Source organism: Lichenostomus cassidix, chromosome 2, assembly GCF_008360975.1.
Source record: "Lichenostomus cassidix isolate B80296 chromosome 2, HeHo_3.0, whole genome shotgun sequence".
Lineage (NCBI taxonomy): Eukaryota > Metazoa > Chordata > Aves > Passeriformes > Meliphagidae > Lichenostomus > Lichenostomus cassidix.
In genome coordinates this window covers 5,577,417-5,592,775 of record NC_139482.1, presented here as the reverse complement: position 1 = coordinate 5,592,775, position 15,359 = coordinate 5,577,417, and the positions used below count along the sequence as shown (strand labels likewise).

The window sequence follows — 15,359 nt, the reverse complement described above, 5'->3', positions numbered from 1 at the left end:
TAATCCTTGGTCACTCAGTCAACCAGGCTAGCTCAAGTCAGTCATCTGTGGCTTAATCTGATGTATCCTTCTTCCTTTTTTTTTCAGAATAGCAAATAATAAAGAGTCATCTCACCTCTTTGGGGCCTCCTCTCTCCCCTGAGGAAAAAGATTAATCAGAACCACTAAGCATGACAAAAATAACTAGGAAATTCTTGAGCAATAAATAAATGTTAACAGACAGAAATAATCTGTTATTCCAGCATTAGAATTCAGATCTATTTTAGTGATCTATTAAAACAGGGATGGTTGGCTAGTTGGTTAATTAAGCAAAAATAAAACATGAGAGAGAACATGATTATCTGGGAGTTGGTCACTTGTGTTTATACAAACCCTGTGCCTGTGACATTGTGCCAGATTGGTTGTGATATTGTCCTGTGGGGTTTTGCAGGGAGAAGGCGTAGAATAGCTCACTACTGCTGGATGTCTGATTTTTGATTGCATTATTGACTCTGCTGAGATGTAGTAATCTTGCAAAAATTCTGGAAGGGAAAATGTAAACCTAACAGATTTTCTTGACTTTGGTGAATTGTCTCGTAAGTGGGTGGATTTATAGAAGTGACCCTACTACCCAGGAAGGTTATAATGACCTATTTATTGATTTAAAATAATTATATTTTGTTGAGGTAGGTTTTGGAGGGGGAAGTTGTTTTCTAGAATTGGTTTAGGTTGGTAATTTAGTGCAAAGTAGGTAATAATAACACAACCACAAAAATATAATAGGTATTGATAGGAGTTTGATTAAGGTGATTTGTGTAGCCAATAATTTTTGTAACCTGTTAAACTGATTAAGATAGGCTTGCAGAATGGATATCTGAAGTACAGAATGTAATTGTTTTGGGTGTGGTTCCTTGGAGAAGTCTTCAGAGTATTTCAGAACACTGTTGTATTCTTTCTGCTTTATGAGTATTCTTTCTGTGCCAAGAAAGTTGAACAACTGCTATGATTTGCAAAATAAAACAATTCTTGATTTCTTAAAAAAATCTCTATGAATAATTTGACTTTGGTTAAAAAAAAAGGAACCTATCAAAAGTAGCAAGTGTTTGTGAGAGACTGATTAATTTTAATCTATTCAGGGTAGATTAAATGTACTCGGGTAGATTAAAATCAGATAATCATCAGCATCATCTTTGTAATTTGTAAATTTTGAGTTGCTCCAGTGATTGGCTAACAGAGCGTTGCAGGAGAAAGCAGGATCCATGTGGATTCTCACTTGTAGTAAAAATTTCTAGCTGGTTTTGCACTTAGGAAGTGGAAGGGACAATGCAAAAGTAAAAGCCCTGTTGAGTGCATAGGCTGGTGCTGTGGTGAGATACAGTATAAGGATGACGCATCTGATTTGTTCTGGAGAATAAGGTAGCATTGTATGAATACATTTTCAGAGAGGGCAGGTTAAATTATTCTCTGTTTTAATGTTTTATTAATCATCAGCATTTTCTTTAGATAGTTGTGTCAGAATGTGACCAGATTGTCCCGGGAGAGAAGTTTAGGGTTTGTAAATGAAGCAATCAGAGTACTGTAGATGTTGTGGGGTAGGGTATAGAGATAAGCTGGAGAAAGGGCCATAATTAAGTAAGGACAATTAAATTATGGACAATAATCAGGTTTGTGTTGTGATACATGTAATTACTTCTGTTGAATATCAGGGTTTGATAGATTAGGTTTGAGGCTATGACAGAGAAGGAATTTATGTCCTTGGGTTTTTATGCATTATTGAGAGTCCTTTATTCCCTTTGGACCTCAATTATAAAAATACATCTATATAACTGCCTGAGGAAAGAGACTCCTGGAATTGCAGAGGAGGAGTTGCCCAAGGTTCTGTGGAAGCACCTCAGTGGTGACAGATGAGGAGAAGCAAATTCCACACACACCTGAGTGCACACTCAGGCCATGCTCTGGGTTGGTGCTTTTTGGCTTTTCTTCCCTGTGCTTCATGGCAGCTGCACTGCTTCAGCCCCAAACCTCAGCTGGCATGAAAAATGCTGCTTGTGAAAAGCTTGTAGTACTGCTGCACTTATCAGCTGTGATGTACTGGTGGTATTACAGCCAAATTCCCTGAGGAGGAGGAATTTAAGGCTTTGCTTATCCCTCTGAGCTGAGCTGCTTTTTACCCCAAAGAACAGGAATAGAGTACAGGAAATATTCTTAATTATTTGTTTGCAATTTTTTTCATATGGTCCATAATGCAGGATTCATTTATACTAATGGCTGAGAAGCTTATTGCAAATGCCTGAATTTTCTCAATTAGCAAGCTAAGTGCTTAAGTCAAATAAACAGGAAAAGAAACTGTGTCAGTAAATGTGGTTGTTCATTTATTTTGACACATTTTAATTTAGAGTGATGTATTAACAATAATACTTCCCAGCCTTCTGGTAAATGCGTTGTGTGTACTTTGTAAAAATACTGATGGGCAAGTAATGTGGAGCCTTCTTTCTCAGTGCCTGAGCCCACTTACCAATGCAGCTCTGCTGTGCTGAATCTTTGCTGAGAAGCACTTAGGGTTTATCAAATTTACAGAATAGCCAAGTAAGAAATATCCAGTCTTCATTACAGATGCTTCAGTGAATAGAGGAGCTGGTTTTGTTTGAAATACTGATACTCCCAGTATAGCCATAGCTGCCTGCTCAATGTTTTGTTTACTCTGATGTGCATATTTACCAGAAATGGGAGCAATAACATTCTTTGGGAACATGAAAAGAATATATATATATGTACTTCTCTGAGCCCTCCAGGCCCTCGTGTAGTTAGTTAAAAATACCATGCTGAGTAATGTGACATTTCATAATAGTGGTGCATTTTATTTTCTAACCCCATAAATCTGCATAAACCTCCAGGATCTCAATATCCCTGTCCTGTGGAGAAGAGGACCTGGGGCACACACGTGTTAAATGCCTGGGCTGGGGTCACTGAATGAGTCTGTTGCAGAGGCAGGAGTAGGATTCTCTGCTTTAGTCAGTGTAAGGCTTCAGTCACTGTGAGATGGCTTAAAAACCATTTTATGATGCCTTGGCTAACGAACAATGTCTTTCCACTTGCTGTGGATGCTCCTCTTCTACCCCTTCATATACTTAATCTGTTGTTTTAACTTCTGTAACATCTGGTTTGTGAAAAGATAAGAGTTGGTCAAAACAGGTTCCTTCTGCAGAATGTGTCCATCGAGTCACTTCCACCTGCTGTTGTGGAAGGTGGAAATGGGGATGAAGAGATAAAAACAGTTTTCACTGGTCAGGCTTAAACTATCATTCAGAAGGAGGAAAATATCAAAACTGGGTATTTTGCTGTCCATTGAAAGACAAAGCAAAATCCCACTATTTTTTATTTCCTAAATGAGAAAACTTCATGTTTTTTAAAAAATCTGCTAAAGTGTGGCTGTTACAGACACTGAGGCTACTGCAGGATTGTACAGAGACCTGCACAAGAACAAGCTGGTCTCCTACTACATCCCCACAGCTTACACCTGAAACATTTTCCTCCTGAATTTTTCATGTGTGTGCACACACTGTTGTTGGCTGTCCTGAAAGGATAAAATGCATTGAAATGCTAGATCTTGCTTACTGATGAGAGCAGTAATTCAGTTTGCTGGGTATGATTCATTATGGCTCTATAACCTCTCTGAACCTGGAGCCAGCAGTGAGGCTGCCCTGATTATGAGTCAGTGCAGAGGGCCTGTAGAGCAGACTGGCAGCCTCTAGGATTCACTGTGGCAGGGACATGACCTTGTGGCATCCTCCTAGGGACTGCTCGAGCCTGTACCAGATCCTACGCTGGCTCCTGGCAGTGCCTCCTTTGTGCTCGAGCCTGCAAATGTGCAAAGCTGTCCTGGAATGGCTTGTCAAAGACTGATTTTATTAGAGGGACAGTTGACATCAGAGAAAGGAGATAAGAAAAAAGGTGCATCTCCAACATCTAAATGAAGTACAGTTTTTGGTTGGAGTCAGAGTAGAGATTTATTCAGGGTTTCTGCAATGTCATGGATCTCGCCTGTAGCCAAAAGCGTAGGGTGTGTTTGAGTCTGGGGTTTTGAATACATTTGAGTCTTGATTCTTCTTTCTATGGCTGCAAAAATACTGGATCTAAAACCTCCTGGAAAATTCTAGATAGGGAAATACAAAAAAACCAGCTGCTCAGATAGTTGGTATAGCTGTGGATAGAAGCTGGGTCTGCATTTGTCCCCCTGGGCCAGGAATCAGGGAGTGAGGAACATGGCACAGAGCAGATTGGGGATGGGAAAGGTAGTGCTTTGAAAGATATAGGAGAGAAACAGCTCAGACAGGTGCAGGAGTCCAAAGGGGTGGGACAGGGAGTGTGAAGTGCATTTTAGAAGGCCCTGGTCAGCACGTTGGCCAAGGAGGATCTGTGTGACTGTGCTGGAGGCAGCAGTGGGGCGATTATGGAGGCAGAGGAGGAGGGGACAGAGGCAGTGATCCATCCTGGGGCAGTGGAGGGAGGCAAGGACAGGAGTTCTGCCTGGGTGATTAGCACAGCTATTACTGAGGGGGCATGTCACACTGGGAGAGGTGACTTTAGCTGAGCTGCTTCTGCGGGAAGTAATGACTTCTGCTTTTAGCAAGAACGCAGTCACAATAAGAACAACCTGTGCGTGTTGTAAAATTAGGCTGTAAAGGTGATGGTAAAGAGGACTGTGACATTTAAAGAGGGAAAACTCTGCAGCATTTTCATGAGCAAATTGGGGAAAAACCAGCCCAAACTTTCAGGTACCTGTGAATATGCTGCATTTTTCATGTCTGAAGGTGTTTTTTAACTGCAGTGTAATTTAAAAATCTAATTTTTCAATGAGACATATTTATTTCTTTTTCCTTTTTAGCTCTATCGTCCACTTCTGAAAAGATATGCTGAGCTTGAACAGAAGGTTATCTACAACCCAGCCTCTTCTTGTCTTGCAAAATAAAAGCAACCAAAATTTATATGTTGTCTGAGTGGACTCCCAAGGAGAAGATCAGAAGAGATTTGCTTAGAATTCACTGGAGCTGTTTAAATCATTCCGTTCCTCTTTGTAGACAAATAATTTTTAAATGTCTGTGTTTGAGTGCGCTGGTGAGGAAAAAATTACATTGTGATTGAAAACCTGATTAAAAAAGCATCATATTGCTCTGTGTGTTTGTGGCCTCAATTTGTCTTAGGTGCTTTTCAGATCATGGTTGCTCTTTAGGAAGAGCTGGGTGACAAAGCCAAGTGCTCTGTACATGTGAGTCTCTCCACCCATCTCTGTCAGCTTTGATTCCATGTGTTTGGCATGCCAGCCTCAGCATACCTGTCTGGCAAAGTATCTTAATTCCTCAGCTTCTCCTGTTTAAATGTTTTGAGGCTATATTTCTGTTCATCTGTGACTTGGAGATGTTTATATGTTTGCCTACACAGAAAGCATAAGCACACTGACTTAATCCCATCTTTCTTTAATACGTGGAGAAGGCTGATTAAAGTCTTTAAAGACTCCCTGGGATTCCTCTGAGAAGGGGAATTCTTGTCACATGACACTATGGGAAGCCTGTTGTGTGACAAAATGTGATCTGGCAGGGTTTTATAGGTTGTGGAAAGCACAGAGATCTTATGTGATACAAACACCACTGCACGATGTTTTGCTTGACATCAGTAAAAAAGGAAAATAAGAGAGCAAACATGGCAAGTTTCACACATCTCCCTTCTGCTTCAAAAAGCAGAGTCAGTTCATCTGCCCAGCAGCTTGGGCTTATTCTTTTTTTTTCCTCCTCCAGGTGTCATGGCTGTGAAATTCTTTGTGTCATACTCTGCTCTCAATGGGTCAGGAAGGTAAATTTTTTTCTTACACACCCCAGTATTCCATTTCTTTCTCAGAGATCTTGAGAAGAACAGCTGATTGTCTTGCTCTCTTGCTACTGTTTCACTTCAAATGTTTTAGTCCAGATTAAGTAGCCTCTAGCTGAGAAAATCTTAGAAAATGCAAGCCAGGAGATCTTTCTGCAAAGATGTGTGGAAGTTGCAGAACTTGAATGAACTCCCTGTGCAACTGGGAACACTTTATTGCACCATTCTGTGGTGCTGGTATCTTTCCCTTAGGATAAAATTTCTCCTGGGAATAAAGCAGATTGTTTAATGAGAGTCACTGAAGCCTTTCTTCCCTTCCTGTAGACGCTGTAATGTGTCTTGGGAATAAGCCAGGGAATTGTGGAGAGTAGAGGATCTCTTTATTGACTGACAGCTGGATTGTGCCCCTGCTGGAGCTGGGTGACTCAAACTCATATTCTTCACATTATGGGGGCACAGGAGCACTCTCCCTATCCCTGCCACACCTCTGTGTTGGGAGTGGGAACTCCTTGCCATGGCTCACCTCTGGCATGGCTGGGAATACACACATTCCTCCTTTGCTCTCCCTTTTCTATTTCAGTGCTTCACTTTTGAGTAGGAACAGTGTATTTTTTTTGTTCACAACTGAATAATTACAACTTCTCCTGATATTAACATGATTATTCAGGAAGGTCAAGAATTACATTTTGAGTTGCTAAAGCAGGCTGCTTTTAAGCAATTGCTTTAAAAGGTGGCGTTAGAAATACACATCTATCTCTTTTATGTGCTTATTATTCTGGGTCCAAAGGTGCAGTGCTAAAACATATAATACTTCTTGCAGGCCTCCCCTGTCAGCAGTTGCTTTGTCATTGAGCAAGGCTGTAGAGAGATGCAGAAGGATTAATTAATACAAGTGAAACAACGCCTGCTAGTTTAAGCAGCATTAGCATCATCATTAGTCTGAGGTTCTGCCTGGTTTCTGGTTTGATGTCCAAGTTAACCACACAGGGAAGGGGTTTGGAGAGGTCACAGGATCACAGGAAAGGTTGGAAAGGGCCACAGGGGTCATCTGGTCCCACCTCCCTGCTCCAGTAGGGCTATCCCAGAGCACATGGCACAGGATTGCATCCAGATAGTTCTGGAATATTTCCAGTGAGGGACACTCCACACCCACTCTGAGTGATCTGTTCCAGTGCTCGGTCACTGCACAGTGAAGAGGTTCTTCCTCATGTTCAGGTGGAGCTTTCTGTGCATCAGTCTCTGCCCCTTGCCTCTTGTTCCATTGCTGGGCAGCACCAAGCAGAGCCTGGTCTATGCTGAGGCTGAACAGCCCCAGCTCCCTCAGCCTTTCCTTGTGAGAGATTCTCCAGACCCTTGATGACCAGGAGAAGGTCTTCCTCCTGACGTTCATTTATCCTGGTATCCTGCATCAGAAATTCCTGAGGACTGCTCTTATCGGTGAAGACTGATGAAAGAAAGGCATTCAATAACTCTGCCTTCTCTACATCTTTCAGCTTTGGAGTCAGTGCAGTTTTGGAGACAATTTCTTGAGTAGCTCATTTGGTTTGTCAGAGTGAGAAGATTGTTGTCTTGTTGCTTTCTGGCTTTATTTGCTTGTGAAATGAGAGGCTCAAGATCAGTTTCTTACTCAGCTGAGGCAGATTAAAGCTTACATTTCCCAACTCACAGCACATGGTAGAACATTTCTAGTTAATATCTTGGCTCCTAGAAAAGTGTTATGTGGTACTAGTAGGAAATTTCCTGGATGATTTAACTACTTTCTAAGGCCTGAGCTCTTCTCTGGAAAGGGAGAGGAGACACTTCCTTGTCTGTTGGGCTGGGCTGGGCTGGGGGTCTCTGACATGTCCCACATTCACATTAAAGCACTGTGTCCTCAGGGCAGCTGATGCACTGTGTGTTTGCCTCAGTAGTCCCTGAGAAAGGACTCAGATTCAGGGCTCTGAAGGGCCAGGAGTGAGCCACCACTGAATTATAGTATTGCTGTGGTGATGGGTTTATTAGGGCTGGCCTCTGAGGAGCAGTGTCTGGAGTACAAGAATTTATAGACAAGCTCTTTTTTTTCCAGCTCACCCAAGTTGCACTCGTTCACTGACTAGTGTCTGATAGAATAAGACTCAATAAATCTCCCTCTTGAAAGGTCCTTTGAAGAAATGCTGCTGTAAGACTTCTACTACTCTTTTATTTTTGTCTTTCTAGGAATGCACATTAGCTCACCAAGGAATCACTAACTTCTTTCTCTCATGTGCGCACCTCTTTAAAAAAGTCCCCAGTGATGGAAAGACCTGATGCCCTTTGGTTTCCAAAACCATGTGGGTTTTTTGCCAGTTTGTCTACCTTATGTTACTCTGGTTGTCCAGAGTAGAGATGAGATTTTGGTATCAGCTGTACTCAATGATCTTGGAGTTATTTTCCAACCTTACTGATTCTGTGACCTAATCAACAGCTTAGCTAAGAGAAATATAAAGGCAAGGCAATATCTTCTACCTCTAAATATTTGATAGAGGTTGATTCCCTCCCTCCTCCACAGGGAACCTTCCTGTTCTTCAAGGTGAGCAACATGCCATGCCCATCCTGCCTAGATGAAAGGTTAGCTTCTGTGCTTAAACATTTGATGAACTATTCCCAGTCTAGAATAGCTTGATGGAAAATGGATTTCCTCTCCTGTAAAAAAAACCCCAACCCTGATTACCACAAAGATATTGTTCACTGCTGTGTAGCCTGCAGCTCCTGTCCTGCACAAGCAAAGCTACTGTAGGTTGGAATGGGTCATGGAATTACATGGAAAAACCAAAGCATCCTCCCTAGCTCAATGGCCCTGTGCTCTCACCAGTCACTCAGAACAGCACTGGATTCACCCACAAGCTCTTGCTTTACAACAACCCTAAGACAAACAGTTTTCTTTGCAGCCTGAAGTCTTTAAAGTCTTTTGTGATGCAGCTGGAAACAAACAGGGAGAGATGTTTGCTTTTTCTTAAGGGATCAGTCTGAGAGAGTTGGAGCTCTGATTGAATAAGTAATGTACTGAAAAAAAATCTATGCTGTGTCAGTGCTTTAATAAGTAATTGAGCTGAATACTGCCGTGTGTGATCCCAGGGGGACCTTTTTGTTTTTCAGCTTGCTTTTCCTTTGGAGTTGAGCTACCACCACAGATCACAGAGCAATACAGTGAAGGATGTGTATCTAAAGCCACAAAAAGCCAAAGCAGGACTTTGAACAAGTAATTTGTTCTATCCTTAGTTCTATTACCTTGGTCCCCAGACTGCTGCATTCAGGTTAAGGGCTGAGGGAATAAAAGAGCTACATTTTAAAGAGTTAAACTGTCTGGTCTTGGTGTTGTCATCAATACGAGGCCAATTTCAAACCTCCTCCTTGGGAGAAAGGTACTAATTTGTATTTTTCTTCTCCTCAGTTGATGGTTTTTCATGTAACCTCTCAGATTTTGATTTTGGTGTGATCTTGACCCTCATGTTAAAATGGGTTGAAATTGCCAAACAGCAAAGGAAAATAGGCAGAACATTCCCTCATACCAGGGGATCACTGCTCTGTGAGGAGTGTTTCCCTAACAAGTTTCTCTGAAGATGACTGTAGACCTGATTCCATGTGGCTTGAAATTTTATACTCTCATGGAAATTTGGTACAAAATCACTTCTTCACCAAATGATCTTACCCCTTTATTACTTTAAGCTCATTTTGTGCAGGTCAAAAGCACTATGTGATGTGCAAGGCAAAAGAACTCTGAATTCTTTGGGTAACCCCTGCTCACCTTCCATGCTTTGATTGCAGCCTAGATCAAGCCTCTTTGGTTAGCCAGTTCAAGTGGTTTAGCTTTCAGCCATCACAGCTTACATTGCTAGAATGTAATATTTTTAGATTTTTTTTTTCCTCTAGAACAAATTTTTTCCTCTCTTGCAGCAGATAAAAACATTTTCTTGCAGATGGTTTACGTTGTTGGCTGAGGGACTCTGAGAGCTTCTCTTACGTGGCACTTTATTGAAAACCAGCCCCAAGAGTAATTTTCCTTTTCTTGTTCTTCTGCTTCTCTGTCACTTCTAAAAGTTGGCCTTGACAAAGAGAACAATGTTTCCGTGGTGATCCCACGGAACTTCTGGGAGCCTCTCAGCCACTGTGGGAACTTGGTGACTTGGTTCAGTGTTCTTGAAGCACATACCCTGAGGGGAAGGGCAAAGGAGCAGCTGTCACTGCCCATGGATACTGCCACAATCTCTGATTCCAGCCTTCCACTGAGTTACCTCATCCACTGATGTGTCAGCCTGCCCATTAGCCCATTAGACAATCACCCATTAGTTCAATCACCAATCTGACTACTTTGGGGATGTTATTAATTGTGTGCAATGTTTTTTGCTCTAACATCCTCCAATGACAGGTATTTGTGATACATTCTTAAGGTGCTTTTATTTGGTATATTTTGCCAGAGTACTCTGTAATGCATCCATCTGGTTGTTGTTTCTCTTTTAGCATCTCATCAGCCAAGCAGGAGTGTGGTCACTCAGTTATGAGGTTCATCTGACCAACACAGACATCTCTGTCTGCTGTCATGTGGGCTCCTTTTGCAATCAAAGGAGAGGACCACAAGGGAGAGGAGTTTCTGGCTGTTTTTCATCTTACCTTGTGGCAGATGTCTACAACAGATCAGGTGATTTGTCTCCTGAGTGAGCAGTTTCTCCCTACTGAGTAGAAAGGCAGTGGTGTGAAGATGAGGACAGAAAAAGCTGATTTCTCTTCTTGTGCCAAAACCCCTGAAGCCTTGATTGAAAGCTGCTCTCAACTCTGGAGATAAGATTTGTCCCCAGTTGCCACTGTACAGCTGGAAAGCTTTCTTGTGCCAGGACTGCTCTGTTTTTACCACCAAATCCAAGAGCCTGACCTCCCCAGCTCCCCTCAGACTGCCTCTCCATACACTGGCATGGAGATATCCAGCTGACACAGTTGAGAGCTTTGTTGCTTATATTCTTGCTTTTTGTCCTTCAGTTGCATGCCCTTGCCTGTGTTTATCCCTTCAAGCTGGACTCTCTCAGGCATTTGTGTTATGCCTGCAAGCTCAGAACCCTGGTTCAGTGAAAGACAGCTCCCTTAAGACTTAGACTAGCATTGCACAGGAAAACAAAGGTCTGCTCAACTTGCTGTTCCAGGCCAATATTTACTCTCTGATTGACATGTATGCACTACCCTCCTGAAACCTCAACTGTCTTTCAGATCTGATAAACAATGGTGTTTTGGAAGATGGAATTCTCCTTAAAAAGTAGTCTGAGCCATGCTGTGCAATAGAAGGACTTGGAGCAGAAATGGAGCTGCTTCTTAGCTGAGGACTTTTATCTTAAAATAAAAGATCTTGCAGAAAGCAAGTAAGAAGCAAAGGAGTCACACAACTTTGATATCACAGCTTATGCCACCTGGGAGCATCTCTTCACATGACTGTCACAGCTTGTTAGGATGGGACATTCCCCTGTCACTCCTGGAATCATTTCTTTGCTGGGCTCCTGCCCTGGTTGAGGACAGTTGCATATAGCAGAAATACCCTTCTGAAGAAGAAAGATGTTGAAAGGCAACAATATGTTTTCCCAAATTCCATTTCCCAGTTAAATTATTTGGGTCCCTGCAATTGTTGTCCCTGAGAAGGAGCACATACTCAAGCAGAGGAAAGAGAAGACATTGAATGCAGCTAATCCAGTATGTGATTTAGTCAGAGTTCAACTAAATGAATAAGCAAATAAGCTGAATTTCAAGCCCTTCCTTGCAGTGAAAATGTTTTATTTTCCTCAGAGTGATTCTTGGCTCAGAAAATGCAGCTGTTGTTTTTCATTTGTGGAAGGTGTCACTGCCCATGGCAGGGGATTGGAACTATATGATCTTAAGGTCCCTTCTTACCCAAACCATTCTATGATTCTATGTTTGGCAGGCTCTCCCAAAAACCTTTCAGCACAGAGTCATTTTGCTGTTTGTCCAGTGAATACTGATTTTTTGTTTTGATCTCTGTATTATGTGGGTTTGGCGTGATTTATAAATGGACTGGTTAAACAAGTGCTGCTACAACTTCCCTTGCCTTTTGTCAGCCCTCCTTGTTCATGGGCTTCCATAATAAGAAAGATGAGCCTCTGTGGGACAAGGGATTCCCATAAAATCCAGAGTAAATGTCAAGAGGCTCTTTTCTCTTCCCTCTTGGCCGAGGAACTTTTTTGTAACTCAGGTTTACTGGACAGGAAGCGTTGGATTATCTGTAGCATGGGTAGATTGAAGTGAAGGACTCTGATGTTCAGCCAGATTGTCTGGATGAGAAATCACTGAGGTGAGACTGGACAGGCAATTTATATCAAGTTCTGCATTTTGTAATTTATACTCTGAATCTTTAAATGACAAAGTAAATTAACTTGCTCAGAGGAGTGAGAATCACGTTTCGAGGGGGAGGGAGAATGCATCTGCACTCAGGAATTCTTGGTGAGAGGGTCCAGGCACTCAGAGGCTCCCTTTTTTCTGGCTTGATGCATCTTGACCTTTTCTTCTACAGCAGCTCAGGATCACAGCAGACATGGAAATTGCTCCCTCCCTGAGCTTCCTGGTGGTCAAATCCACCAGGCAGGGGGAGCACCCAGAGCTCCCTGCTCCCAGTGATGGGCTGTCATCCCAAGGCTGTTGTCCAAAAATTTGGCTGCTTTGCATTAGTTGGACATGAGGCTCTCTTTGGGGGCTGAGTTGTGGTGCCTCTTGGTCCTGCCTCAGCCTTCAGAAGGAGTTAAGGAGGTGAAAGGTAAAAAGCATACTAGTTTTTTTTTTACATGCTGACTAAAAACTGTGGGTATGACCTGGCCATGAGGAAGGTCAGTGTTATCCTGGAGTTTACTGTGTGCCTTTCCAGCTGAGGTGGGAGCATTGCCTCTTGCAGGACTTTGGTAAGACCCAGCTAGATCTGCTCTCTTGTGCTGGAAAAAGAATTAAAACTGGAACAGGTGAGGGAGGGGCTGGTGCCTTGATCAGGGGAAGAGAAGGACTGTCCTAGGAGAGGAGACTGAAATTTTAACTTGCTTTTCCAGCAGCAAGAAGAAGCTTGGTTATCCAGTAAAAGTTATTTACTGGGTTATTCAGTAAAAATCTTTCAGGATGTTGGTAGAGAAAGCTCTTCAAGCTGAAGAACAGTGTTGGCACACGAGCAAGTGGCACATACAGATTGGGAATAAATTTGCACTGGAAATTAGGAGCAAGTTGGGGGTGAGGTGCAGAAGGACCTCTTGTACTCTGTGCGTGGTGCCAGGAATACAGAGCCCCACACCTGCAGCACAACACGCTCTAGGGTGGTTACAAGGTGTTAGAAATCCTCTGTGAACACTGGTTTGGACCAGCAGTGACCTTTAGAGAAACTGTTGTTTGCTGTGTGGACAGAGCAGGGTTTCACACTTGACCTGTTTTGAATTTCCTTCTTGACTGTGTTTGGTTTGTGGGAAGGAACTAGCATGGAAGGGACAAATAATGGAAAGCTTCCAACTCTACTTCTTAATCTTGGGACATTTAATAGCCCAGTTTGCTATCAATTTGCTGGGCTGGTCCTCTACAAACAAGAGAAATTTACCCCACGGCAATCTTTCTTCACTAGAACCCTGCAAAAGGAAGTGAGGTTTAATTAGCATTTTAAAGTGGACAGCCTTGAAGTTAATGATATTCAATAAAGAAAAATTGTTTTAACCTTATTTGCACTTTTCAATTTACTTATTAGAGGCCATCTGTTATATTTTAAGCAAGAGCATTGGGAGCTAAACCCTCAGATTGTCAAATGAGGTTTTAACAGGCTAAGCAGAAGGGAAGGAACAGGCTGCCTTAAATGAGCAGTTAGGCTGTTTTTCTTCAGTTTCTCACTTTTGTGTCAAAAAGCAAATGGTCACCCTTTCAAGAAACAGTCAAGTTGCGACAATGACATCTGTTTTTACAGGTGCTGATGAGTCTTGGCCAATGTCACTTGTCCTCAGATCTCAGCTATGCTCTCACATGGATGAAATTCAAAAAGCCAAAAGTGAGGTGAAACTGGTGAGGGTGTGAAGGGCAGGAATATGGATTTCTATGAGTAAATCACCAGGAAAGGGAAAATGGGGACATACTGATCTGCATGGGACCTGGTGGGATGTGTTCAAGGGTGCTGAGGAATCTGGTTGAAGGCATTGCAAGGCTGCTCAGTGTGATCCCTGAAAGGTGGGGGTGATCATGGAATGTCCCTGATGACTGGGAAGTGGCTGATGTTGAGGTGATCCTCAAGGAGAGCAAGAAGGGCTTAAGAAAACTGCAGACTGGTCAGCTTCACCTTTGTCTCCATGAAGGTCACAGAACAAATCTCCCTGGGGACCATTTCCAGGCATGTGAAGGGCAAGAAGTCACTGCAGAATGCAGGGACCTGATCTCCACTGCCTGTCACAGGAATCTGACTCTGCAGCTTAGCTCTCTTAATCTTGAGCAGATTCCCACCATACCTCTGAGAAACTGAGTGTTTTTCCTGTGTCCCTGGGCAAAGCATGAACCTTTGGTAGGACAAGGGCCAAACCTTGGTCTCTCAGGTCTCATGAGAATAATTTAAATACTGGGCTACCCATAATTCCTCCTGGAGGGTTGGGAAAGGAAAGCAAAATGTCCTCTCCAGATCTACTGAGAAAGCTATGGGAACCAGTGCAACTGCTGCAGTGCACGTGGATTTGGGACTGTGCACTCATGTATGGGATTGCTATAGTAGATATACTGCTGCCCACCTGAGCAGAGGCTCTGAATCCTGGTCTCTGGAGAATTTAGCTGTGGTGGCTGTAAGGTTGCCATGCCCAGAGTGGGGTTGGGATAATCCCTTTAATCCCTTTTGCAAACAAATGCAAATTGTGATCAATGCCATGGAGCAGCAATGTAAATTGCCTCAGCCTGAATCCCTCTGAACTGGAAATTTGAAGACAGATCCCACAATTGTTTGAAAATTTAGCTCTCAGGCTGAAGTTGTGAGGTTTCTCTCTCTGAGTGAGATTTTGTGTGTATCCCAGATTTTCTGGGACTGACCCAGCAGCTGCTGCTGGCACCAAGCTCGCTCTGCAGCCAGCTGTGACTCTGTCCTGCATGGTGAATTACGGCAAGACAAGGAAGGAAAAATGATCCAAACAAAAGAAACGGGGCAGAAATGTAAACTAGATCACGTTGATTCACGACAGCACCTGATCATTAGGTAGAAACCCCCCCCTAAACCAAATGAACTATGAAGTATCTGTAGCAGTGAAATCTGGCTGCCAACACTGTTATTGTAAAACATAGTGATGGGTACTGTTAGTTTGCTGTAAGTGATGAAGCTGAATGAGTGAGCAATAAAATAGCTTTTATAAAACCTGGCTTTTGTGTAATTCCGAGCCAAAAATGCTATTTTGTGTTCAGATCTATACATTAAAAAAAACTCCACGCCACAAGTTGGGGTGACTTTTGTTTTAAGACTGCTTTAAATTTATAACTGAGCTGGCTAAAATGCTTTTCATCAAAGTACAAAAGTTTCATGC

At 42.6% G+C, this 15,359-nt stretch overlaps 1 protein-coding gene across 2 annotated transcripts in view; it reads left to right on the top strand.

Annotated features, from left to right (window-relative positions):
• The window catches only part of XYLB (xylulokinase), an 81,609-nt gene extending 76,460 nt beyond the window's left edge, over positions 1-5,149 (top strand). For both annotated transcript variants that reach the window (XM_085050212.1, XM_085050211.1), the window contains one exon: positions 4,865-5,149. In XM_085050212.1, coding sequence (XP_084906338.1) covers positions 4,865-4,948 — 84 coding nt within the window. In that variant the 3' untranslated portion in view covers positions 4,949-5,149. The remainder of the gene's footprint in view (positions 1-4,864) is intronic.
• Positions 5,150-15,359: the final 10,210 nt, after the last annotated feature.